At 48.7% G+C, this 26,319-nt stretch overlaps 1 protein-coding gene across 7 annotated transcripts in view; it reads left to right on the top strand.

The window, feature by feature from the left end:
• Positions 1–26,319, top strand: part of Chid1 (chitinase domain containing 1) — a 46,770-nt gene that overhangs the window by 3,841 nt on the left and 16,610 nt on the right. For 4 of the 7 annotated variants that reach the window (NM_001142681.2, NM_001369351.1, NM_001369352.1 and 1 more), the window contains exons 2-10: positions 3,092–3,246; positions 5,766–5,915; positions 6,364–6,496; positions 7,558–7,602; positions 8,360–8,466; positions 9,572–9,633; positions 13,364–13,456; positions 20,562–20,663; positions 22,176–22,331. In NM_001142681.2, coding sequence (NP_001136153.2) covers positions 3,136–3,246; positions 5,766–5,915; positions 6,364–6,496; positions 7,558–7,602; positions 8,360–8,466; positions 9,572–9,633; positions 13,364–13,456; positions 20,562–20,663; positions 22,176–22,331 — 959 coding nt within the window. In that variant the 5' untranslated portion in view covers positions 3,092–3,135. Of the gene's footprint in view, positions 1–3,091; positions 3,247–5,765; positions 5,916–6,363; positions 6,497–7,557; positions 7,603–8,359; positions 8,467–9,571; positions 9,634–13,363; positions 13,457–20,561; positions 20,664–22,175; positions 22,332–24,025; positions 24,292–26,319 lie in introns of those variants that run through there. The other 3 variants (XM_006536231.4, NM_001369350.1, NM_026522.6) reach the window with 3 other exon arrangements.

The following is a 26,319-nucleotide window of genomic DNA, read 5'->3' as shown; positions in this document are numbered from 1 at the left end:
CATCTCCTCAGCACATCCCACCTCTCTTTGGTCAGTGGGTATTTGGGGTAGTGCCCAGGGCCTCATGCGTTCTAGAAAAGTGGATTACTGAAAGAAATTCCCAGCCCTTCCCCCCCACCCCTTTTATTTTGAGAAAGGGTCTTGATAAGTAGCCCAGGCTGGCTTAGAACTCTGTAGTACAGACAGACCTTAAACTTCAAGTTCCACGTGGGATTATAGGCCTGGGCTACCAGGCTAGGCCTTCCTTCACCCTTTCTGCCTGTAGGTATAAAGTCACAGGTCAGGGAATAAGGAAGTGTTTGGCAGAGGGACTTTAGACTATGTGAACAGTGAGCAGCTGCAAGTCTAGGCAACAGATAGATCAGTAGAGACTCAAGATCACAGGCACCTGGACATACTCTCAGTCCTGGACAACTTACATCAAGTTTCTTACTTCTTTCCTTCTGTGACCCAGTTTTTCACCCAAGGGACAGAAGCCTTGCTTATGTAGGAGCTAAGGCTAACAACATCCCTGTGAGCTAGGATAATCATAGTCCCACTGGCCAGGCAAGGTGTGGGTGGGTTTTTCTGGGTTACTGATCTCAACCTCATACTGTGGTTAGGATTTCCCATTCCCTGGGGGTATGGGCCACATAATCTAAGCGTCACAATTGTGAGGGCCAAGTGGTAAGCTTGGGTAAAGTGAGATACAGGGAGTTATTTTCTCTTATTTCTCATTTTGTTGTAGGAGAGAAGCTGGTGGGGTGGGAGACTAGGGTGAGAGAGTCCTGGATCTTACTCCTCTAACCAGCCAGCTTTTATAACAATCACTGCCTTTGCTGGAGGCATCAACCATCCAGCATTATTTTATATATAGTTTTTTTAAGTTCTCAGAGCCTCAAGTCTAGGCTTTCTTGTGGTCTGCCCATCTTCTAGTAGAATCTTCCTGGCTTGCCTTACTCAAAGACCACTTGTTAGTCATAGCTTCATACATGTGTGTTGGTGTTCTGGAGTGTCAAAACTTGGAGGCTTATTGCCACAATCCCAGCTTTCCTCAGGTCGCACCAGGAGCAGCGTCAGGGAAGTGACAGCAAAAGGAAACAGGAGGCCATGGGAACAGGCAGTGGGGCATCAGGGTGGACCTGCCTCTATGCTGCAGCTAATGGCTCATACCCTGCCTGGCTGGGCTTTCTGGAGGCTTTCAGCGTAGGCTCTGGCATCCCTAGGTGCTCTTGACCACAGGGGAAAGCTTTATTGCTCATCTGTTGGGCAGTGGTCTGGGTCAGCCTCCACAGAATGTTCCTGGGCTTTTGCAGCTCCCTCACTTGATCTAGTAGACTATGTGTTACGAGGGACACGAAACTAGGTGGATACACTTCTGCACACCTTATCTTGAAGTCCCATTGAGGGAATGACAGCCCACCTGGGCAGTGTCTATCCAGAATTTCCTAAGATCTAAAAGTGAATTATGCAACTAAAAAGAAATGACCAATAGTTCCCTATCTGCTTCTGGTTTTGCTCCTTAGATACTTTCCTGTGTGAACATATGGGCATAAAAACAAGGCTGTTAGGCTTAGGAGGCTGCAGCAGGAGGATCTTGAGTTGGAGGCCAGCTGAGATGTTCCTAGCACGATCCTGTCTCAAACAAACGAAAACCGACTCTTCTGCGGAAATGCAGTTGTGTGGTGTTTTTTACCTTGGTTGCAGACACCTCCATGCTTGTCTGTGTTCCAGTATCAGAAGTGCCCAGTCCCTAAGCTCAGTTCCTGTGTGTGGGACATCCTTGAAGTGGAACTTGTAATAGGAAGGAAGTGTATGGTGGACACTGTGTTTATGGCCACATTGTCATTCAAAAAAAAAAAAAAAAAAAACCCTTTCCCAGCTGGAATTCCCACTTAGCCCAAGAGTTAGTTTTCCCAGTTAACCCTTCACACACTGATTGGAGACACCATCGTCTGTGTTTGCTTCTTTCATTTCTGGGGCTCTAAGTATCTCAGTATTTGAAACCTGTTCTTGTTTTTATAGTGGGGTCTTGTTTCCTGGGATGTCTTTGTTTATTTGTTTGCTTATTTATTTTTGAGACGGAGTTTCACGTGGCAGGCTGGCTTCCATATCCACATGTGGCCTTGGGACTCCTGATCCTCTTGCCTCTAACTACATCAAGTTCTGGGTCACAGACATGTGCCACCACACCTGGCTTTTTTTATTTGTACTGTTTCTTTGAACATTGTGGATAGGAATTTGTCAAATGTGTCCCAAGTTAAGTTTTTCTGACTAACTTGTCTTTAAATTTGCCTTTTATCTCCTAAATAAACATTTTACTTTAAATATTTTTAAAATTTGAAACAGAGTCTTGCTATGTTGCCTCAGCTCTAAGCTCCTTGGGATCAAGTGAGCTTTTTGTTCCAGTCTCTCCAGCAGCTAAGGTTATAAGCACTTAACACAGTACCCAACTTTGAAAGTTACACATTTTAAAATTTTTATTTCTTTTTATTTCATGTGCATTGGTGTTTTGACTGCAGGTATGTCTGTGTGAGGGTGTCAGATCTCTTGGAACTGGTTTAACAGCTATGAGCTGCCGTGTGGGTTCTAGGAATTGAACCTGGGACCTCTGGAAGAGAAGGCAATCCTCTTAACCTCTGGGCTAACTTTCCAGCCTCAAAAAGTTAAACATGTTTAAATATTAAACTTTGATAATACTCTCTTTTTTATTCTCTCCTTATTGATATACTTGAAAAAGACTTTTCTACCCTGGGATTACATAAATAGTTGCCCATCGTATGTTTGAGTACCTTCTGTGGCTTCATTATTTTACACTTCAGCCCCATTGTTGCTGAGGTTTCTTTTGTTTTGAGGGGAATGTGGGAGCCAATTTTCCTAGATGGATGGCTGCTTATGGTCGGAAGGATATCTTTGGACTGCCTTTGGTTGTCTGAGGGGACCTGGTGATCCAGGCAGAGAAGCCTAGAAGTGATAGAGATTTGACTTCAGTAACCAGGGCTGGCCTAAGGGCCCTAAGGACTCAAGCCCTATTAGCATAAATATACTTGTCTGGTTCATGCCACACGTCTGTGCTAATCATCTGCCTTCGTGTATGTCTTTCTTTCTGCAGCCCCCCTAGGCCCAGAGGTTGGTTCCTGCTGTGACATGCCTGCCATGTGGCCACTTCTTCATGTCCTCTGGCTTGCTCTGGTCTGTGGCTCTGTTCACACCACCCTGTCAAAGTCAGATGCCAAAAAAGCTGCCTCAAAGATGCTGCTGGAAAAGGTAGGGAACTCAAGGTGACCACAGAGGCCACAACTTAACCTGTCCTTTCTGGCTAGGATCTTTGTGAGTCAGAACATAGGAGGGGCTTGGCTCCTTACACAGTTTTCTTTTTACTTACTTATTAATTAATTAATTGAATGTATGTACACTGTAGCTGTCTTCAGACACACCAGGAAGAGGGCATCAGATCCCATTACAGATGGTTATGAGCTACCATGTGGTTGCTGGGAATTAAACTCAGGACCTCTGGAAGAGTAGTCAGTGCTCTTAACCACTGAGCCATCTCACCAGCCCTCTTATACAGCTTTCTGAGAAGCTAGCGGTGTCTCAGCAGGCAGCCTGTGTGGCTCTGGAGATGGATCTTGCTAAAACTGTGGGTTTACAGCCATTACCTTCCCTGCTCAGACTCTGTGTCCTGTGACAATTTCCATCTATCTGCCTTTCCTATCCCATGGTTGTTGAATTCTCTCATCTTTACAGCCCAACTTGTGTTTTCATCAGAGCCCTTGTTCTGTTCTTTTGGGATATTCCCAGGGATTGCAAACCCAAGGTTAGGTCCCCATCCAGCTTACTCCTTAGGCCCAACAGTCCCCATACTGCTGGGCAGGCTGCTGACTTAGAACCATACCTATAACTCAGATCTGGACTTAGAGATGCTCTGTTCCTTGGGGCAGAGAACCCATACAGTGGGCATCTCTGTATGTGCTAGGTGGTTTTATGTCAATTTGACACAAGCTAAAGTCATCTGACAGGAGGGAATCAATTAAGAAAATGCCTCCACACCAGGATGGTGGCGGTACACACCTTTAATGCCAGCACTTGGGAAAAAGAGGTAGAAGGATCTTTATGAGTTTGAGATCGGCCTAGACTACAGAGTGAGTTCCAGAGGCTACACAGAGAAACCTTGTCTTTAAAAGAAAAAAAAAAAAAAAAAAAAGCCTCTATAAAATGGGTTGTAAGCAAGCTTGTAGGGCATTTTCTTTCTTTCTTTCTTTCTTTCTTTCTTTCTCTCTCTCTCTCTCTCTCTCTCTCTCTCTTTCTCTCTTTCTCTCTCTCTCTCTCTCTCTCTCTCTCTCTCTTTCTGCACAAAGTCAATTCACTGTGTTTACAGCTTTTGGGAAGCTCCTTGCTCCAAAACCTTGAGCACCTGACCCTGTCAAAGGGCCTTTGGTCACTCTGCTTGGCTATACGGCTCCTTCAGTGGTGGCCAGGCTTGCAGGCTGCCTTTGTTAGAGTACACCCTTAAGTTCTTCTCTGGGAAGAGCCTGCTGCTGCCTAAGTAATTGCCTATTTCCGCATTTTCTTATTTATTGTGGATGGTGCCATTCCTGGGTTCTATAAGAAAGCAGGCTAAACGCTGGAGAAGGTTAAGAGCACTGACTGCTCTTCCAGAGGTTCTGAGTTCAATTCCCAGCACCCACATGGTGGCTCACAGCCATCTGTAATGGGATCTGATGCCTTCTTCTGATGTGTCTGAAAACAGTTATAGTGTATTCATATACCTAAAATTAATTAATTAACTAACTAATTACTTTTAAAAAAAGAAGCAAGAAAGCAGGCTGAGCAAGCCTTGATGAGCAAGCCAGTAAACAGCACCCCTCCATGGCTTCTGCATCAGCTCCAGCCTCCAGGTTCCTGCCCTGTTTGAGTTTCTGCCCTGTCTTCCTTCAGTGGTGAACAGTGATGTGGAATTGTAAGCCAAATAAACTCCTTCCTCCCCAAGTTGCTTTTGGTTCTGATGTTTCATCACTGCAGTTAGAAACCCTAAGACAGTGTCTCTTGAGAAATGACCAGGGAACCAAATGCTAGTAGGGAAGTCTGAGCCAAGCCCCCAAAGAGTGGACAGAACTGGTGAGGTGACCTGCTGGAGGTCATCTAGAGCAGGTCAGGGAGAAGCAGACATACCAGCTTCCTGGTCAGGGGACTCAGGGTGTGGCTAGTAGTATAGCATGTACTTGACATGTCCTCAGTGTAGGACCTGGGGTACCTTGACGAGTATCCAGTGGTGTGAGTACTAAATATCAAACTTCAGATGTAGAAGGAACCACTTCTGTCATATCTCCAGCCCAAATTAAGGGCCGAATAGCCCCTGGAAAATGCTACTGTCTTACTGGGTGCTAGAACCCTTCTGAAATAAATCACCTACTGGGCTGGAGAGATGGCTCAGTGGTTAAGAGCACTGACTGCTCTTCCAAAGGTCCTGAGTCCAAATCCCAGCAACTACATGGTGGCTCACAACCATCCGTAGTGAGATCTGACGCCCTCTTCTGGTGGATTTGAAGACAGCTACAGTGTATTTAGATATAATGATAAATAAATCTTTAAAAAATAAAATAAATCAGCTACTATGGCCTTAATCCTCTACCTACAAGGGTAGATCAGCAGTGCCATGTTAATCTAGAGACACAGTCCATCGGTGGCTGAATGAAACAGACTTGCTGCTGTCACTGTTGCCTCGAATGCCACATTCCGCACTGAGAAGAGAGGTCAGATGGCCTGTTTCTCTCCCTTTGTCTCAGACTCAGTTTTCAGATAAACCTGTCCAAGATCGGGGTCTGGTGGTGACGGACATCAAAGCTGAGGATGTGGTTCTTGAACATCGTAGCTACTGCTCATCAAGGGCTCGGGAGAGAAACTTTGCTGGAGAGGTCCTAGGCTACGTCACTCCAGTAAGTCAAGAGTTTTGTGGTGCAGAACAGGGCTGTCCTTGTGGCTCTTGTTCTGCTCTCCGTGGCTGCTGCTAATATGAAACTGTAGGAGAGATACTGACATGAAGATGTCAGAGGGAAGGGTACCAGGGTTTTCTTGGGGCTTGCTCCTTAATGATTTCAGGCGACCCTCATCAATGCTTCCTGATGTAGAGGAGAGCTCTAGTGCTGTCTAGTTCATGGTGGGGGCTTGTAGAACCCTGGAGAAGGGACATCAGCCCCGATCCCAGGCAGTGGACTGCAGAGTGGAAGAGGGAAGCCCAGGCAGGGGACTGGTGGCAGCTCAAGTCCAGCACTGTGATACTGACGACTGTCCTGGGCATGTCCAGAGCATCAGGTGACAGCATCACAGCAGTGCAGGTGACATGTATTTACTTGTTCTCTGTCTGCCCTCTCCTTCCTCTGCCAGTGGAACAGCCATGGCTACGATGTTGCCAAGGTCTTTGGGAGCAAGTTCACACAGATCTCACCAGTCTGGTTGCAACTGAAGAGACGTGGTCGTGAGATGTTTGAAATTACAGGCCTCCATGATGTGGACCAAGGTTTTTCCACTTCCTTTTTATCTATACGCCCCCTGAGGGCTGAATATGGTAGTGTGAGTGTGTCTTTGTGTCTGTGTGTGTGTGTGTGTCTGTCTGTCTGCCTTCTCCCAAGTGCTGACATTAAAGGTGTGAGCCACCACAGCTAGCCAGGTTGTGTATTATGACTAATGAGTAGCAGTGTGAATGTATATAAATATATCAATTGTGACTCTGTTAATAGGCCTGTAATCTCTGCTGCTCAGGAGGCTGTAGCAGTAGAATTAATTACAAGATCAAGGTCTGTCTGTGTGTGACTCTGGATATGATTGTAGGGGTGTGATGGTGAGAGATATCACGTGTGACTAGGTTTGTAACTGAGTGTGAATATGATAGACATGTAGTTTGCTGTCTCACACCACACCGCTGGGCTCAGAGTGGATCTAGGTGTACAGAGTGTGAAGAATGGCCTGCCAGGTAAAGACAGTCCCTGGGGCAGTCACCACCGTGAAGTCTGCAAGGCTGGTCAGCTACAGGGGGTAAGATACTGTCCTAGGGATGACAGATTGAAGGGCACTGGGGATTGGTGCCGTCTCCTTTCTTTTCTGTCTCTAGTGCCAGGAGCTGTTCAACGTTCCTTCTCTTTAATGTCAGGGCTGCGTGTGAGTGGAAGGCAGGCAGGCTCCGAGAGACTTGTGCATCTGGGCAGTGACTGGTCGGCTCTCCCTTTTCTCTCTTCCCTGGTGCTCTGCATTTGGTGTCCAAAGAAGAAAATAGGCTGGGTCAGGGCACGTCACTGATGACACACACTGGGACTAGATAAGCTACAGGGCTGAACCATATTTGGCCTCTGACAGAATTAACAGGGTTGACTGGGTTTAGAGTTCTGAGACCAGGAGTGTTCTTTCCCGATGCTGTGAAGATCTGGGAAAGCTGATGGGAGAAGGGACCAGGACAGGAAGAGGGAGTGGAATATAGAGTGGAAGGGGGATAGGAATGACTGCAAGGTCGCCCTGGGCCAGGAGAGGAGTGAGGAATGGTCTGGACATATGCCCTCTACTGACTGTCCCTTTCATCTCTGACAGGGTGGATGCGAGCTGTCAAGAAGCATGCCAAAGGTGTGCGCATAGGTGAGTTCAGCGGGCCTGGGGATGGTCAGAAGAGCAGCCGTAGCCATACCGTGTAGATGTACAACTTTGCTGTGGGTAGACAGGTACCCTAGGTCCTTGCATGTTCCTTCCAATCTCAGATGTGCTACTTGAGGGTATATCTCTCCCCTGAATGCTCTGAGCAGTCAGTTGAACTTGGTCACCAACACCTCCCTCCGTGGCTGGTGGTTTTCCTGCATACTGCTCCCTTTTCCTTCTTTCTTCCTGTCTTGCAAGCGTTACCGAGTTTCCTGGTGCCAGACCCCCCTAGGCTGGACCTGAGGGTGATGTTGCCCCTACCCTGCCTGTGCCTCTGAGGCTCATAGCTGGTATGGGAAGGAAAAATTTCCCAAGGGACAGCAGGAACCTGAGGGCAACAGAGGAGCCTATGGAGCTCAGGGGAAGCTACTGGAGGCTCAAAAGCAACGACAAGAGAGGACCTATCATTCCACCCTTGTGGTACAGGAGTGGAAGCCATCAGGTCAGATTGAGATAGACAAGGTAGTAGCAGCAAAGATCCAGATGAACTGGGGGTCTAGCCCAGCCATTTTCCCAAAATCTGGGCCCTAGGGATATTTGACAAGTTAGTGTCTCCTTATTCCTTCCTTCCTTCTGCTAGGCTGTGTGGGTATAGAATGTCTGCACTGAATAGATCCATGACTGCCTCGGTGGCCTCCCTGCTGGTCCCTGCTCATGCAGACAAGCCATGATCTTTCTGTGTGTTCTCTCCTGCCATCAGTGCCTCGACTTCTGTTTGAAGACTGGACTTATGATGATTTCCGAAACGTCTTAGACAGTGAGGATGAGATAGAAGAGCTCAGCAAGACTGTGGCACAGGTGGCAAAGGTGAGACCTGTGTGCTCCTGAGGACCTCAAGGCTCAGACAGAGCTTGGAGCACCAGCCACCAGACCCCCTCTCCTCAGACAGGCTGTACAGTCTACTCCCAACTTTCCTCCTTGTCTTGCTTTGCTTTCTTCTCTGACTCAGGCTCCCAAAGGTCCCCACCTGCAGCCTTCATTTGTTTCTTTTTCAAGACAAGTTTTCTCTGTGTAGCCTTGGCTGTCCTAGAACTCGCTCTGTAGACCAGGACGGCTTCAAACTCATTGAGATCCACCTGCCTTTGCCCTCAGAGTGCTGGGACTAAAAGTGTGTGCCACCACTGCCTGGCTTCTCCTCTTTTTTCTTTAACATTATTTTTGTGTGCATGTGTGTAGAGGAGGAAATGATGTAACATGTGTGTAGAGGGCAGAGGACAGCTTGCTGGAGTTATCCTTTCCTACCATGGGAATTCCAGGAATCAAACTCAGGTTTTCAAACTTGGCAGAAAGCCCCCTTACCTACTAAGCTATCTCGGTGGCTTTTTTTATTTAAATTTTTTTTGAGACACAATCTCACAATACCCAGATTGATGTCTGAATTTATTATGTAGCTGAGGCTAGACTTGAACTTCTGACCCACCAGCCTCTACCTCCCAAGTGCTGAGATTACAGGTACTATGACCTGGCTCCTCTTGCTTGACTTTTTTCTTGGGTATCTTCTTATTCAAACCATGTCTTCCAGGGTGGATAGCATAAACCCCACTCAGGCTGTACCACCTCTTGCTGGTAGCTTTGGGAGTTCCAGAGGTGGGAAAGTTTTTATCTCTGGGGCCAGAAAACTTCCTTTGGCTAAAACTCTATAACTTCCAGAGGTGAGACCATCCCTGCTGGCCATCAGGATGCCTGGGCTACTGCAGGGGTGGAGAAGTGTGGGCAACTGAGCACCTCTGCCCTCTGGCTGCTATGGCATACCCCCTCCCCCTGCTGCCTACTTCAGAAGAACTAGTGCAGACTGGAGTCTTGCCTCATAAGTGACTGGGCTACTTTGCCATGTGCCGAGCCAGTGCCGCCTCTTCTGTCTTGCCCAATCCTCCTAGATTCCCATTTCTCCTCACCTGCCCATTTCTTTCAGAACCAGCATTTTGACGGTTTTGTGGTGGAGGTCTGGAGCCAGTTGCTGAGCCAGAAACATGTGTGAGTGGGGATGTGGGCAGCTGCTTAGTTCTCTTTCTGGCCCCTATGTTTGGAGAAGCCAGAGGAAGAACCAAGGGAGAGAGAATCTGCCTGGAAAGGCCTTCCTTCCCCAGCCTCTGGGCTCTGGGTTGGAGATGGGACCCTATAAAAGGTGGAGGCCTACCCAGAGAAGCCATGAATAGCCACAGGGCAGACAGCTTGTCCTGACCACATCACTGTGCTAGTCTGGAGGTCCCTCTAGGATGGCTAAAGGAAATGGGGGATCCTCACCCAGGAGGACTGAATGAGAGAAGGGTGGCTGGGTCTACGCTATAGATGATCAGCTTAAACCCAAGTAGATTTCCTCACTGAGCACAAAGGAGACTTCCTGGGACATTAAAAAGAGGCTGATTGAGTGTGGCCAACACCTGGGGTGTGATGGTCACAATGTTTCCCGGGGAAGGAATGTCCAAGTGCATATGAGCAGTCTGCTGGGAGGAGGCCGCAGAAGGCCTCATGTCTCCTTGCTGCCACCGTCCCAGCCAGCAGCCAACGCATCTGAGACTCACAGGAGTGAGACCAGGAAGGAGGGACTTGTGCAAAGTGCCAGCAGCTCACACAGCCTAAGGCTGGCTGCTGAGGAATGAGCCTTCCTGATCTTTAGCTCAGGGTCCTGAAGCAGGGACCTCTGCCACATTGGGAGTTCTACCCTAGAGAAGGTGACACAAAAACATTTTTCCCTGCATAGGACTGACGCTGTCTGGGTACACCCTCAGTAGAGGTTTACACAGTTCATAGCAGATGTTTCGGATAGTAGAGGCTCTGGAATCAGCTCCATCTCCTTTTCTTGCATAAAGGAGTTTGTTTGTTCTTTTTTAGCCACAGCTCAGAATTGGCTCCGCCAATTCTCCTGTCATTTACTGTCTCAGAGGTTCCTCCTTCCCCTTTGTTACCCTTAGAGACTTTGCTATTTGCAGAGACTGTAGGCCTCAACTCTGTCCACTTGGAGGCAGCATCCCCACACGAATCTCTTGTAGCCTGTGAAGGAGGTTCTGGTGCACTCACTGTAGGGGTGGGAATGAGGAAGTCATTTGATGAAGGGATGTTCATTCTGGGAGCCAGAGGGTGTACCTAGTGCCAGGTGTGCCTGGGCCTTGCCCTTGATGAAAGACCCCAATCAGAGGCCACAACAGGGGAGAAGTGTGCCCGTGAGTTAGTAGGGAATCTTCTGCCTGCAATACCCCTGAAAGGACCACAGCTCTGGTCTGTGAGTTAGGCCAGAGACTGCCCCAGACTCTTAGCCATGTTATATCTCCAGACCCAGCTTTGTGTCCTTGCTGGGCAGAGGGCCCACCAAAGCTGACTGTGCTGCCAGACATCCTTTCTTTTAATTCTGGAGACTACAGATCTATTAATCAGAGATTTGCTATAATTTATTTGTGTTTCAGCACATTAAGTAGGCAGCGAGACACAGCTGCATTGTGTCTAGGCTCCCAACGGATCATTAATATCAGATGGGGAGGTCTAGGGGTGGGAGGCTCAAGAGCCTGCAGTAGGAGACGTGGCAGTAGGAGCAGCCTCCATGAACCTTTGTGCTCAGGGAACAGTGCAGAGCTCTTTGCAGAGCAGGAATGGGACTGAGGCATAGGTAGTGGCCAGGCTCCTGAGCCCCAAAGTCCATCTAGTTTATGATTCCTTTGGACACTGCCCCAGGAGGAGCCTGGTTGCTGTAAGACACAATAGAAATATAGAAGGAGAGCACTGCTCTGGTTGCCGTTCCCTGCCTCTCAATATTGTAAGTATCTGTGTGGATTTGAAGAGCTAAGTCACATGTTTGACACATACATGTTTACCCTTAGTCTAAGGTGATGGTAGGGCCCATGACTCTTGGTTTCAGGAGACAGCCTTTTCTCCAGCTTTCCCAGAGTGTAGTGGATGTGTCGAGGGACTGTGACTCATCTCTCGGGACTTTTCTTCAGATTGCCATGTCGAAATATTTGCCCTTAGGCAGAAGCTGCTAGTCATGGTAGGAGATGCTATGCAGGCAGCCTTTAGGGCCTCCTGGTCTTAGGGTCCTATGAGAGCAGGTCCCGCCAAATATCCTGGTCTGCTTGGGCTCCCCATCAAAGGCTCTTCTTCAGGGCTTTAGCCAGCCTTATTCAGGATAAATTCCATTTACTGGGCTCATCCCAGCAAACACCACAGGTCTTGTAGTAGTAACCTCTCTAAAATGTGGATGGCAGCAGTGGCAGGGAAGTGATGGCTGCTGGAAACAGTAGATTTTTTTGGGTAACCTTGTGTAACCTTGTCCCTGGAAGATACTGGTCCCTCAGTGGAAGAGAGACTGCTAATCAAGAGCCTATATTCTCTGCCCCCATTGCTGTCTCATCCCAGTGGCTTCTGGTCACATGCATTGGCTACTTGGCACAGGCTTGGAGATATGCTGCCTGCAGGATCTGTTGGCTAAGTCTTTTATGGGCTAAGTCTACTGCCAGTCCCACTAAAACTCTGTCTGGGGTACTCGTATAGAATCCCTATGTCTAGAGTGGCTGTAGTGTGGGCCCTTGAGAGGAATGAGGTAGGCGCGTACTTGTCTTCTGAAAGCCCCTGGAATGATCTTAGACATCTCTGAGTCCTTAGGTCTCATATGCCCTGGGGAAAAGATCATCCTGCTGCTGTCCTGCAGCCCAGCAGAAGGGTCTTCCTTTGGTGGGCTTGGCTTTCCACATTACTTCAGCACATGGGCAGCATTCTTCTGGTTCACCTGCACAAGAGATGTATTGCCTGCAACCTGCAAAGTGTATACCAGACCAAAGAAGGACAGACAACTGGGACTTACTGCCCTTTAGCCCCTCATTGCTAGAGTTGTTACACTGGAATCCCTGATACTCAGGTTGAAAAGTTATAGCTCAATTTGGGTCACATCAGGAGAGTGAAGCCAATGCTGTCCAGAGCTGGCCACTGAGAGGACTCTAGACTGTCCCCAGAGATGTACTAGGGGCAAGTCTTGCAGCCAGTAGGGTACTCAGCTTTGGCTGAGCAAATGTAGGACTTGTCAACCTGTCTGCAGATGGAGCTGTTCCTGAAGGTCCAGGTGTATAGGGAGGGAAGACTTTCTTTACAGCAGTAGCAGAGCCTCCTTGAGTGAGCATAACATAACAGACCTGACCTCACAGCCGTTGCATTGGGCCAACTCCTTAGGACGGCCACCTGCAGGGAAACAGCTGGTGTAGAACATGCTACGGGCAGTCCACTAGAGGGGGAAGGGGAGGGCGGGCTCCCAGGCCATGTGGGGAGAGAAGCTGACATTTGTCCTTGAGGTATACCACCAGCTGTCTTCTCTGCCTTGTCTGATTTCCCCATCTCTTGCCCCCCTGCTCTCTCTTAGTATCTTCTCCAAGTATTCTGCCCCATCTTCCTTCCCTATCTGGTATGTTGCTCAAAGTGTTTTGTGGTATTCCAAAGCTTGAAGGTGACTAGGATTCTCTGGGTCAGTGCTTGGCCCTTCAGTTCCCTGAAAACACCACTTTCCTGGGTATCCCCAAGTATGAGGAAAGGCAGGCTCAACTGGGGTACAGAGTCTCCTTTCCCTCAGCTTCCCTCATGGATTCACACGAAGAGCAGTACAGAAAACCCTGTGAAGGGCTTGTAGTTCTGCAACAGGGCCTAAGGCTGGGGCTCCATCTGGTATGTTCTTGATGCAGTGGGTGCCACAGTGCTCTGGGCTAACCTTGCTTCTTGCGTCTTACAGAGGCCTCATTCACATGCTTACTCACTTGGCTGAGGCGCTGCACCAGGCCAGGCTGCTGGTCATTCTGGTCATCCCACCTGCTGTCACGCCGGGGTAAGTGCACTCTTAGGGTGGAAAACAGTTAGTCAAGGGCCCAGACCCTCTCTTATCAACATGGGCTCCTCATTCAAAAAAAAAAAAAAAAGGTTGTAGGGGAGGGGAAAGCTGACCTACAGTTCTGACCTATCTTGTCCCTCAGTATAGACATCTACTGAGGAATTCATCATCATGAGAATCCACAAGTTTAGACTCATTATCTAATGTCCCTGGGGCTCTGAGGTACCTAGTTCAGTTCTTAGGCTATCAATACTTAATTGCCTATAGCATATTGCACTATAGCTGGGCAAGCTGCTGCCAACTGGAGCCACCGAAGGGATCTGGGCCTTTGTTCCAGACTCTGGCTCTTTCCCATTCCCAGCCATGTGAGGCAGCTCTTTTGGAACCTTTGGGACAAGATGTAATGACCTAGGTACAACTGGAGCCAAGGCATTTGGACTCCCATGTCTACCCTGCCTAGAGCCTCTCTTAGAAATCACCAGTGTTTGACTTAGAAATAACAATACTGTGAAGTAGGAGACTCAGAGTCACCCAGGGATAGACCTGGAGTACAGCAGGCAGGAACAGGTATGGAAGGCAGGTAGAACTATTGGGTAGTAGTCCTAGGAATCTTCCTGGTGTTTAAGCTTCCAAGGGCAGCCCTATCTATTTGGCCTTCAAACTCTCTGATGGATGCTAAGCTCCCTGGTCTACACAGTAGAAGAAAGTGTCCTTCTCTCTGGTCATCTCTGAGCCTTCAGCTCTTTGAAATGATAGTAGCTGGATATAGTTGGCTATGCCTCCAGGGCTTGAGGTGCATTGGCAACTCGATGGATCCTTATGAAAGAAATTACTTTTCTGTGAATTTAGACTAGCCTGATCTACATAGCAACTTCTGGGCCAGTCAGGGCTACATGGTGAGACCATTGTCTCATATAAAGGTGAAAAGCCGAGTGGGGTGTATATATCTTTAATTCCAGCAATCATGGGGCTGAGGAAGGTGGATCTCTGTGAGTTTGAAGCCAGCCTGATCAATATGATGAGTTTCAGGCCAGCCAGAGTTACGCTGAGATGTTGTCTCAAAAAAACCCAAAACAAACAAAGAAAAGAAAAACCCGAGTTAGCCGGGCGTGGTGGCGCACACGTTTAATCCCAGCACTCAGGAGGCAGAGGCAGGCGGATTTCTAAGTTCGAGGCCAGCCTGGTCTACAAAGTGAGCTCCAGGACAGCCAGGGCTATACAGAGAAACCCTATCTCGAAAAACCAAAAAAAGAAAAACCCGAGTTAATATAGCACCTGCAAGGTGCTTGGGCAGCTGACAGGGACGCTAGTTGCTGAAGACCTACTCTGTGTCACTTAGTGTCACCTGTCACTACAGGTGCTACTATAGAGGCAGTTCAAAGCTTAAGACCCACCAGCTCAAGGTAGTTTTCCCATCCCAACCTTGAGTGTGCCAAGGCCCCTGTGTATGGTGTGGATGTCTGCCTGCTGTCTGAGCTTTCTCAGTAAACTTCCTCGGCTCTCAGCCCATTAGTAGGGACTGCTGAGCACAACAGCAGGCCCTGCACATTGATTTCAGGCCTAGCCTGCTGCAGAGAGTATGCCGTGGGGTCTGGTGCCTCTAGGTAGGAACCTGGAAAGTAGAAAGCATGAGAGTTGTGTGCCACTCTGCTCAGGGGGAGCTCTAGAAGTGCTAGGTGACACAGGGTAGGTCTCAGCAGCTAGTGTCTGTGACAGCTGGCTGCTCAAGTACCTTACAGGTGCTAAATTAGCTCAAGTCACTTTTGTTGTTGTTTTGTTTTGTTTTATTTGACAACATCTCACAGTATCCCTGATTGGCCTGGAATTCACTGTGTAGACTAGGTTACGTTTTAATGTGTGGGGCCTGTGTGTGTAGTGAGGCTCCGTTCTATACTTTTTCTTCCTCAGCTGACCAAACAGTCTTGCAGACCTAGGTGGAAGAGACAGCAAGGGGGTCACATACTTCCAGAAGGGCCTCCAGAATTGTGGTATCAGCTGCCTCTGCCGGGTGCTCATTTCTGGATCTCTTGGTATACAGTGTTGGCTGGGGTGCTATAGCTAGGCGGAAACTTGGAGTGGACAGTTCAGAAACCTGTGGCAGGTTTTGGTTCTGTAGAAGCTGCTCTCAGATTCTGGTCAGGCTTGGGGTGTCATATTTTGCAGAGGACCTCTCTGTCCAAGCATCTCCTCCCAAACTCCCAGCCCTTTGCCTGAAGTGGATCTTAGAAGCAAGCCAAGGCCAAGTCTGTCACTCACTTTGCAGTGACTGAGGCACATAGTTCACCTTATGCAGCCATGAGGAGAGGGATTCTGGAGGGTACCCAGAGTGGGGGTAGGGGACGCATCTGCAGTGGCTGGAAGAAGGACCAAGAGTGGCAAGAGTCTGAGGGGAAGCAGGGCCCTTAGCTGGTTGAGGCCTTGTGGGATTGGGGATGACCCTTCTGCCTTGAGTGTAGTGGGGCTCTGTTGACACTGCTCCAGGGCATGGGGTGCTTACTGTCCTCCTTGTTTGTCCTCCCCAACCCTTAGTAGAGAGCCACCTCTGCAAGGGAGCCAAAACAGCAACTGTGCCCTGCATCTTCAGCAGGACATAGTCATGTTGTCATTTGCCTCATAAAGGCTGCTCTAGGAAGACAGCTGTGGTGTGTGGGGGTGGGGAGTAGGGGTGGCTTCTAGTCATCAAATGAAAATTCACTTATGTCCTTTGTCACCAAAGGCAGGTTAAGTCAGAGCTGCTACAGAAAGGGCTGCCACAGCACTGCAGACCCTCGGGGTCCTGCCCTAGAACTGGGCAGCTATTCAGCCATGCTGACCTTGAACACTTCTTCCAAGGTTACTTGCATACACTCAGCAATATAAAAACCAGGGCAGAGTGGCAGCCTTGAAGATGTAGTTTAATTAGATCCCCATACCTACTGGGGCTAGCAACATATCATCTTAGGGACATAGGAGATATCAGGTTTGCTTCTAGCCAACCTCTTGGGTTTCTCAAAAGCCAGTAACATACAATCCAGAATGGCAGTGAGGGATGTGACAAGTTAAAGTCAGGTCAATCTCTAACCTGCCTTTCACATTTCCTTGGCCTCACTAGCTCTTAGGGACCTCTTAGGTTGGTGACAGAGATCACAGGAACAACAAGGCCAGGCAAGATGGGCAACAGAGACTTAACTGTAGGGTAAACTGGCAACCCATTCTGTTGTCCTGGAAGAAGTAGGGGCCTGGCTTCACCCAGGGGCACGGAGAGAGGAGTCAGAGGAAGCGAGAGTCATAGGGACAAAGGCATAAAGCTTCAGAGGAAAGCTGTGGGACAGTGCCAGGAAGGGTTGTCTTTAAGTCTGGGTACCTTCTATCTGGCTGTAACTCCAATACTATGGTGCCGTCAGCTATAGCTGGTGTTAATTGTGGACTGGAGGAGGGAGGCACACACCCTGTGGGCTGAGGACAGGGAGTTAAAGTTTGTGTGTTGGCATCCCCAGGGTAGGAAAGAATGCTGCATTGCTGAGATAAGGTAGCCCTAGGGTATGCACGGTTAAGAGTTGACAGCTTCATTGACCTCCCTGAGGTTGCAGGTGGTGAGGCTGCTGGGCCCATAACTCTCCCCACGTTCATCAGTATTTTCTGCAGGCTATAGCTGCACAGTGTGCCCTGGCACCATCTGGGCATTTTTCCTAGCTATAGGGTGTCTGGATAAAGGACCACATGGCTGGAGGGCCCCAGCCCAGTGTCATTACAGTTCTGCTCTCTGGAAAAGAGGGTCTCATCATTGGAAAGGATGGGTAGCCTGGGCTATGAGCATTGCCCCATTTTAGCCCTCAGTGGGCACTTAAAAGTGTCTCCCTGCCTGGGCTAGGTACTTTCTTCTTTGCCATGGGAAGGCCCCAGCTGCATGGGGCCTGTCCAAGACCCAGGCACTGAGTAATGTGTTTTGTTATATTGTTTTCCTCCCTCAGAAATTAATTCAGAACATGAGGTTTTCAGCATGAACAGTAATTTCTGTTTATTGGAAGTCATGCCATGTGTGGCCTATTGGCAAGCTGTTTTTATGTCTCTCGCGCATGGACTCATTTTATCCTGGTGCTGTGGGACAAAGAGAAACAGCTCAGTGGCCGGGCTCCCCAGAGGTTTGGGGCAGGAGCAGGGCAGGCTGGGAGGGTTGGCTTTAGCAACAGCTTCTGCATAGCCTTTCTTCCTCAAAGACAGAAGGACAAAGGACATATTCCCAGAGAAACCCCAAGGACATAGCCGGGAGGATGGAAGTAGGGAGGATAGTAAGAGGCCCAGTAGTGTCCCGTCTTTCCTGTTGATGGCTACCACCCTAGAAGGTTGCTCCATTTCAGGAAAGTGTTGGCTGTGTTCCTGTTTGTCTTCATTTTGTCTTAGGCTGACCACTTAAGAATAAGGCCATTCTGACATGTGGGCTGTTCTTAATGGCTCAGCCTGTGGAACTGGGTTGCATCAGTGAGAAGCTGAATATGGGAACCTCTGGGAATAATGTATGCTTCAGGAAAATAGGCCCCACAGGGTCCATGGTCTTCCCAAAGTTCCCACCCACGCCTGTCCCTGTATTCTGTCTCTCCCACCTTGCACCCTCTCCTATGGTGTCAGAATCTCTGACCTGCCCTGTTTTTCAGGTGCTCGAGCCTCTGCCCACAGCCCTCATTATCTCCCCGTTCATGCCTGCCCTGCTCGGTGTTCCAGTAACACAGTGAGGGCAAGTGCTATGGCAGCCTGCCTGGAGGAGCTAAAGGTGACCATGGGGATCTGTGCCTAGAGACAGGGAACCCAAAGGTCAGATGATAGCAAACAACACTGTGTACTGGGGCCAGCTGTGCCTGGGCAGAATTGTGTGGTGATCAGATCTTTGTAACCTACCTTGAACTCACAGCATGCCCTCTGGCCTGCCCGCTCCTCTGGGTGAGGTCTAGCTGATAGGTGAGCTGGTCCAAGAATCACAACTAGTAGGGAATACCGTTTGAGGTCTCAGGACTCCAGGCAGTGGGCAGTGCTGTTACCTAGAGATGGTAGATACTGTCTGCTTTGACTAGTCCTGTCTACAGTTCCCTCTGAGCTTCTGGCCTGGGGTCAGAGGGTGCTTACAGCCTGGCCAGTGGGGTTTAGCAGAAGAAGTTTTTCTGGGAGCCTTCAGATAGGATCTGTGCCCGCTCCCTGTGCAAGGTCTGTGCAGATTTATCTTGCCGTTGGGAGATGTGTGCTTTTTCTTCACTGTATCTGGGCATTGAGTGACACTGACGTAAGTCTTCAGGGAGAAGTGTTCTTCCCCAGCCTGGAGTGAGGCCACAGGGTGGGACTTTGCCAGGTGTAGCTACTCTGCTTGGAACTTTCTAGGCCCCAGGAGCTTCTTCTTGCCCAAAGGCTTCAGCCACACCTTTCTGAACCTTTCTGAGCCTTCTTCCTGCACTTGTGCTGAATCCATAACACAAGGTGGGACTAAGAAAGGCTGCTCCTCTGCCAGCCTCTAGCTATAGCTCATGCCTTTCTTGATGAGCAATCAGATCTAGAAACAGCAGGGCCTGACATACTAGGAGTCTATAAACATTGGCAGGTTTAGATGAGGGTCCACCTAGGAGCAGGCAAGCTTTTGCCATAGAAGCCCATCTTAGTCTTGGTTTCTATTGCACTTCTGTAAAGAGATAGTATGACCTGGGGGCTGGAGAGATGGCTCAGCAGTTAAAGAGCATTGACTACTCTTCCAGAGGCCCTGAGTTCAGTTCCCAATAACCACGTGGTGACTCACAACCATCCGTAATGGGCTTGCTTCTAGTTTTAGGTTAGGCTGTGATAATAGTTGTGAGAAGCAAACAGTCATGGAGCTAGAATAGTAGTAGCTGGGATCTTTATATCCTTACCCATAGGCAGAGGGGGATCAGGGACTGGACCTGGTATTGGCTTTTGAAACCTCAAAGCCTGGGAGCTGGTGAGATGGCTTAGCGGGTAAGAACACTGACTGCTCTTCCGAAAGTCCTGAGTTCAAATCCCAGCAACCACATGGTGGCTTACAACCACCCATAATGAGATCTGATGCCTTCTTCCGGCGCATCTGAAGACAGCTACAGTGTACTTATGTATAATAATAAATCTTTGGGCCGAAACTAGTGGAGTTGACCTGAGCAAGCAGAGGCCCTAAAAATTCAATTCTTAACAACCACATGAAGGCTCACAACCATCTGTACAGCTACAGTGTATTTATATACATAAAATAAATAAATCTTTAAAAAAAGACTTTCAAATCCTACTCCTAATGACAAACCTCCTCCAAGACCACACCTTCTAATTCTTCTGAAACAATTCAACTAACTGTTGACTTACTATTCAAATGAATGAGCCTATATATGAGTGAACCCTTCTCACTCTAAGGACACCACAGAGCCACAGTTCTAGATTGAATGATTGGGCTCCATTTGGGAGCAGGAGTAGGAAGAACTGTTCTATTATGGGGCCAAGATAATATGTTTCGGAGGCCGGGGCCCTGGGGACACAGGGAAATGGTTCAGCCATGTCTGGGCAACTGGGACCTCTATGAGTCTGTCCTCTTCTATGTTCCCACTGTGGAATGGTTCTGGAACAGGGCGGAGTGCTAGGTAAGCTGTACAGCTCTTACCCCTCTTTCTCTCAGGACCTTCCAGGGGGAAGGAAAGAGGGACATCTTTGTTTGACTTTGGCCCTCATCCTAGCACCCAAAGTATGTATGACCCCAGCCAAATAGCACACTACTGAGGGAAAGTAGCCTGGGGTCCTCCTAGAGCAACAGTTCTCACCCATGGGGGGTGTCAAACAACCAACCTTTCCATGGGTGTCACCTGAGACCATCAGAAAACACAGGTATTTATATTACAATTCATAACAGTAGCAAAACTATAGTTATGAAGTAACAACCTAAATAATTTTATTGTTGGAGGTCACCACAACATAGAGAACTGTATTAAAGGGCCATAGCATTAGGAAGGTTGAGAACCACTGTCTTAGAGGAAGGAGAAGGGGTACAGGCTGGGAACCCAGACAGCATGCTTGTTCTGACTCTTAGTGAGGAAGGCCAGCCATCCATACATAGTAGCTCAAAGTAGGTATGCTTGCCTTGTCACAGGACTGACCAGCTGGGCATGTTTACACACAAGGAGTTTGAGCAACTGGCCCCCATACTAGATGGCTTCAGCCTCATGACATATGACTATTCCACGTCACAACAGTGAGTATGGGCTGGTAGGGCACTGTATGTACAGTGGGTCCTCAGGAAGATATAGACCTGCACCTTGGTCTCTTAAGCTGACATCTGCCTATGGGCTCTATGGCTCAACACCAATGGGCAGTCACTTTCTTCACACCAGATGCTGCCAGATGGAAGCTAATGGTGTTCCTGCCCCTTTCTCAGGAGAGCTGATTCTTTGAGAAGACCCTGCCTAGGTGGAACTTTGTCACCAGTGACATAGGCACAGTCTGCCACTTCTGTTTCCCTTGGGCATTGGTCCCAGCTGCATGTCTGCTGACCCTTCCTTGCTCAGTATTTTAGACCTGTTCCTAATTCTCTAGGGATGGGGAGGTTACAAGTAAGTACTTGCCCCATGCAAGGCACCTGTGGGTCCCCTCAAAAGGTGCTAAGACCACTTTGTCTACAGTACTTAAATGAGGTTTCTGGTTGTGCCCCTTTTAAAACAATTTTGTGATGTGTTCAGTGTCTCATTTTTCTAAGATTTATCTTATAATTTTTAATTATACATGTATGGGTCTCATGTGGGGGTATATGCATGTGTATGGGCTCTCAAGGAAGCCAGAGGTGTTGGATTCCCCCGAGGCTGGAGTTACAGCTAGGTGTGAGCTTCTGTGTGTAGATGCTGAGAACTGAACTCAGGTTTTCTGCAATCTTTCCAGCCCTTTTTTTATTTTTATTTTTTATTTATTTTTTTTTAAGTATAAGCCCTCACTCTGTAACCCAGACTGGTCTGGAACTCACTTTATAGTCAAGGCTGGGCTTATACTTGTAGCAGATGTGTGTCACAATGCTCAACTTCTTCCCAACTCTATTTTTTTTTAAGATTTATTTATTTATTTATTATATGTAAGTACACTGTAGCTGTCTTCAGACACACCAGAAGAGGGCATCAGATCTCATTACGGGTGGTTGTGAGCCACCATGTGGTTGCTGGAATTTGAACTCGGGACCTTTGGAAGAGCAGTCGGCACTCTTAACCACTGAGCCATCTCCCAGCCACCCCCCCCCCCTTTTAACTTTTGTTTTATCTTCATTGGTGTTTGACTATATGTATATCTGTGTGAGGGTGTTAGATCCCCTGGAACAGGGACAGTTGTGAGTGGTCATGTGGGTGCTAGGAACTGAACCCAAGTCCTCTGCAAGAGCAGTTAGTGCTCTTAACTGCTGGACTATCTCTCCAGCCCTCAGCTCCCATCCCTTTTTTTGTTTGTTTGTATGAGACAGGGTTTCTCTATGTATTCTTGGCTATCCTGGAGCTCACTATATGTAGACCAGACAGACTGGCCTTGAGCTCAAAGATCTCCTGCATCTGCCTCCCAGGTGCTGAGTTTAAAGATGTGTGCCATTAACCTGGTTTCCCAATTCTTGAGAGGTATTTGCCATAACACTGAAGGAAATGGGCCCAAGTAGATGACCTAGAGGACCAAACTAGAGTCAGACGCAGGACTTCCTGCCTTCACAGAGTGGCTCCATTTCCCATTGAACTTGCAGGCCTGGCCCTAATGCTCCCTTGTCATGGATTCGAGCCTGTGTCCAGGTCCTAGACCCCAAGTCACAGTGGCGAAGCAAGATCCTCCTGGGCTTGAACTTCTATGGCATGGATTATGCAGCCTCCAAGGATGCCCGTGAGCCTGTCATTGGAGCCAGGTGAGCCCAGGGCCCTCCTGGTCACATTCCAGGTGTGGCCAGTCAGAGATGTGGGTTTCAGTCCCTGGGAAAGGGAGGGAAAGTTGGGGCTGAGAAGGTTGGGGTAGCTCCTTTTGGGCTTTTCGAACTGTGGAGTCTGTGATATGGGTTGGGTAGAAAGCTCCAGTCCTCTGTTGGACACCCCCCAGGCCCTTGAGGGTTAGCACCTCACCCACAGTGTTGTTGCCTTAGCCAAGATCTGCATCCATGGTGCAGTTGTCCTGTACTGGGGAGAGGTTTGGACATGGCTGGCTGGATTTGACATGCTTACATATTTCCTCTGGGCAGCTCCTGTGTCTAGTGGACTTGTCTAGGACTGCTCTTCTTTTCTGGCCCTATCATTTCCTCCACTGAGGGTCTCCTCCAGTGTCTTGGCTCTGGTTTTAATAGTGTGAACCCAAGCACCTCTGTGGGTTTTTTTGTTTTGTTTTATGTTTTGTTTTTTAATTTTTCGAGACAGGGTTTCTCTGTGTATGTAGCCCTGGCTGTCCTGGAACTCACTCTGTAGACCAGGCTGGCCTCGAACTCGAAATCCGCCTGCCTCTGCCTCCCAAGTGCTGGGATTAAAGGCGTGTGCCACCACGCCTGGCCACACCTGTCTTTTAAAGCATTGTTTCTACTTCCTCTCTCTGCTTTTCCTGTTTATAAATCTCCTGACTGCCTCCAAGCTTCAGTGCTAGCTGTTGGGTCTCAGCAGTTTGATGACTTCAGTCACCTGTGCTCAGTGTTCATCCAGCTCTCCGTGGGCTGTGTGCTCACTTTTTACTATGATTGGGAGACATTCGGAAGTTTCCTCAGCTCTCATCCTCAGCTGTGTGGTGTGTGCCGGCCTGATGAGGAGCCCTGGGCTCCTGAGATGTGATTTTCTTTTGATTTTAGTTATTTTCTGTTGCTGTCTCCAGGAGACTGGTTTCTTTCCCATTCCTTCTCCTCTGTTAACCCCACCCAGGTTCTTTTCTTCTCACATCTACAAGTTTTCTAATTCGTGATTTACCTTTCCGTGGATTCAGTTGTGGTGCTGCTCAAAGTCTGCCTCTGCAGGTTCTGACATCTGGGTCAGTTCTCTGGCCTCCACATGAGGGAGTGGGGGCTGTTGTGGAGCCCCATCTGAGGATGTTAGATGTAGTGAAGTTCACTTTGTTTTAAGATGTATTTATTTATATGAGGGCATTGTAGCTGTCTTCAGACACACCAGAAGAGGGCACTGGATCCCATTACAGATGGTTGTTGTGGTTTCTGGGAACTAAACTCAGGACCTCTGGAAGAGCAGTCAGTGCTCTTAACTGCTGAGTCATCTCTCCAGCCCATGAAGTTCACTATTAAGTGCTAGATATTTTAACATTCATACAAATCTGGGGTCTTTATTCCGGGTTAGTTGCTTAGAAGCCTAACTAGGCATGATGGTAGATACTTTTAGTTACAGTACTTGGAAGGCTGAGGCAGGTAGATTTCTGTGAGTTTCAAGACAGCCTGGTCTGTATATCAAGTTCCAGGCCAGCCAGGAATACATACTGAGACCCTGTTTCAAAATAAATAAATAAATAAGCATTTAAGCTGCCCATTTTCCTAGTGGCTTTCCATGGAGAATGGCATCCAGAAACAGAGATTTGGGTGTTGTTGCCCACTGAGTGCGGCCGTTTCTTTCTGACCCGTAGGCAGGTGCAGTCTATGGAAGGTGCCATGCATGCATCACCCAGGGCAAGTGAGCCGAGGCCAGGCCGCCCAGCCTGTACTAAATGCTGATGTTCAGTTCTATCGACGCTTCAAGATTCTCTCCGTCTGGGCCCAGACAAAGCCAGAGCTGACTTACTTGCCCCTTAACGGAGCTTGTATTTGAGTGGGAAGGTTGGGACCCGTCTCTGTGGCCCTGGTTGTTTGTAGTCTGTGAAGGTACACTCATCAGAGCTGAGACCACCTCTCATTCAAGTCTTCCATTGGTCCTTCCATGGTGGGGCATTAGGGTGGGCCATGCTTCAAAGCCATGGATGTGAATTCTGTCTTCCCTACACATCTGCACTCTTCAGGATCCACACAGCTTGTTCCAGCGTCTGGGGTTCATCACAGACTTGAGTTAATAGCTGTTGTAGCCCACAGTGCTGCTGCCTTGCTTTGTCATGAGCCTTTGGTCTAACATCAGACAAGGGAGGGCAGGCTTACTGACCGAGAAGGACCCAACATGGGGCAGACAGGGTGGGACGCTATTAAGGCTTTGGGATCTGGCCACCTGCTGTTTTCCAGGAGACTGTTAAGGGTCCTGTCAGTCTCTTACAGCTGTCCTGTGCCTGAAGATGTATGTGGCAGGAACTAGACATGGGGGTGCCACACAGGTGAAGGTACTTCTGCTCCACTCGGGAGCACACATATCCACACAGGCTGTTCTTAGTCTCCTGGCCTTTCTGAATTTTCCCAGCTAGGGAAGGAAGGCTGTGCCTCTCAATCCTCATTTCGCTAATGATTCCTATGGGGCGAGATGAGGGCATGCATGCTCCAGCCTGGACATGGGCCCACCCAAGGGAGACAATTAGATGGAGAAAGTCGCTTTCCTGGGGCGAGGCCTGGCAAGCTGATCGATTTTGCCAGCCCGTCCATGCTCACCTTGTCAGGGCTGCAGAATAGATGCCCACTCAGCAGGGACACTTCCTTCCCCAGGACTGGAACAGATCAGCAGCCAGGCTTCTCATGGCTGTAGAGCCAGCCAGCATTAACCCTGCTTCAAGGGTAGGCATCAAGGAGCATGCACTCCTCACCTTGGTCCTGGCCTGGGGCTGCCCTGCAAGGAGAGAGACTTAGGAGGACACAGCAGGAGCCCACAGGCACTGCTGCCTGCCTGCCGGCCATCTGATGCTTGGTGACTGCTAGAGTCTTTTCTTGGCAGGTCTCTGGCTCAGGAATGCTGACGTTTCCCTGAGTGAGCACAGCGCCTGCTCACAGTTGTTGCTAGGCCTTCAGATCCACAGAGTGCTTTCCCAGACCCTACCTCAACTCCAGTGACGTCTGACCTCTCCCTGCAGACAAGCTTCCTGTGCTCTTTCCTTACTTCACCATTAGACCTTTCCCCTTACACCCCCATGGGCAAGCCTCAGCTGTGTGGTGTCCACTCTTGACTTAGAATTCAGCTTTCTAAGAGCACAAGGTAAGATAGGCCTCCTATTTGGGGGTGTCCTGTAGGGTCTTCGCCTCCAGTGCCTGAACCCGGGGCTAATCGTCCTGATTTCTGGAAGCACTTATGCTTTCAGCTCAGAGCCTTTCCTCAGTCTCCACCTACGCCTTCTGTTGTTGGCACCAAATTTCTGTTTCTCACTGATACCTCTGTCAACTGCAGTTGGACCTATGCCTTGGGTAAAGCAAATTGCTACTCCCAGCTCACCCTTCACACTGTGTATGCTGCTGGGTGACATTGTTTATCGGGTCCCCTCTCAGGCCATGTCTTTCCAAAGTGAAGAGCTCTCATCCTTTCATCCTGTTTGTCTTCTCAGACAAATGGGATGTGTGTAAAGCAGGTGGCAAGACAGGACAGATCCAGTACTGTGGTTCTTCTTTGTCCCTGCTGCCAAAATTCACAGAAACTACCTGTTTTCTTCCTTATCTCATTCTTACTACTTTTGTTTTCTTTTGTTTGGAGACAGTCATACTCTGTAGTTCAGGCTGGCCTAGAATTTATTGCCCTGGAACTTACTCTGTAGCCCAGGGTGGCCTCTGTCTCATAATAATCCTCTTATCTCAGTGAGCTAGCTCCAGCTTCCAGATCTTATGCCTTCTATTTAGTTTCTAAGTATTATCTGACAAGCAGTGATGTGGATGAAGGATTCCCTTCCCCTCAAGGTCCCCAAGTTGTTATTTTGGGCACCCTGGCATTAAGTGGCTTTCACTGACCAAGTATAGACTTCAGGCATGAGCCCCTCTGCCAGAACAGGTCTGATAGCTCAGGCTTGTCAGCAGTTTTTGTCTC

Source organism: Mus musculus, chromosome 7 (assembly GCF_000001635.26).
Source record: "Mus musculus strain C57BL/6J chromosome 7, GRCm38.p6 C57BL/6J".
NCBI classification, from domain to species: Eukaryota; Metazoa; Chordata; class Mammalia; order Rodentia; family Muridae; genus Mus; species Mus musculus.
This window is presented reverse-complemented; position numbering and strand designations above follow the sequence as displayed.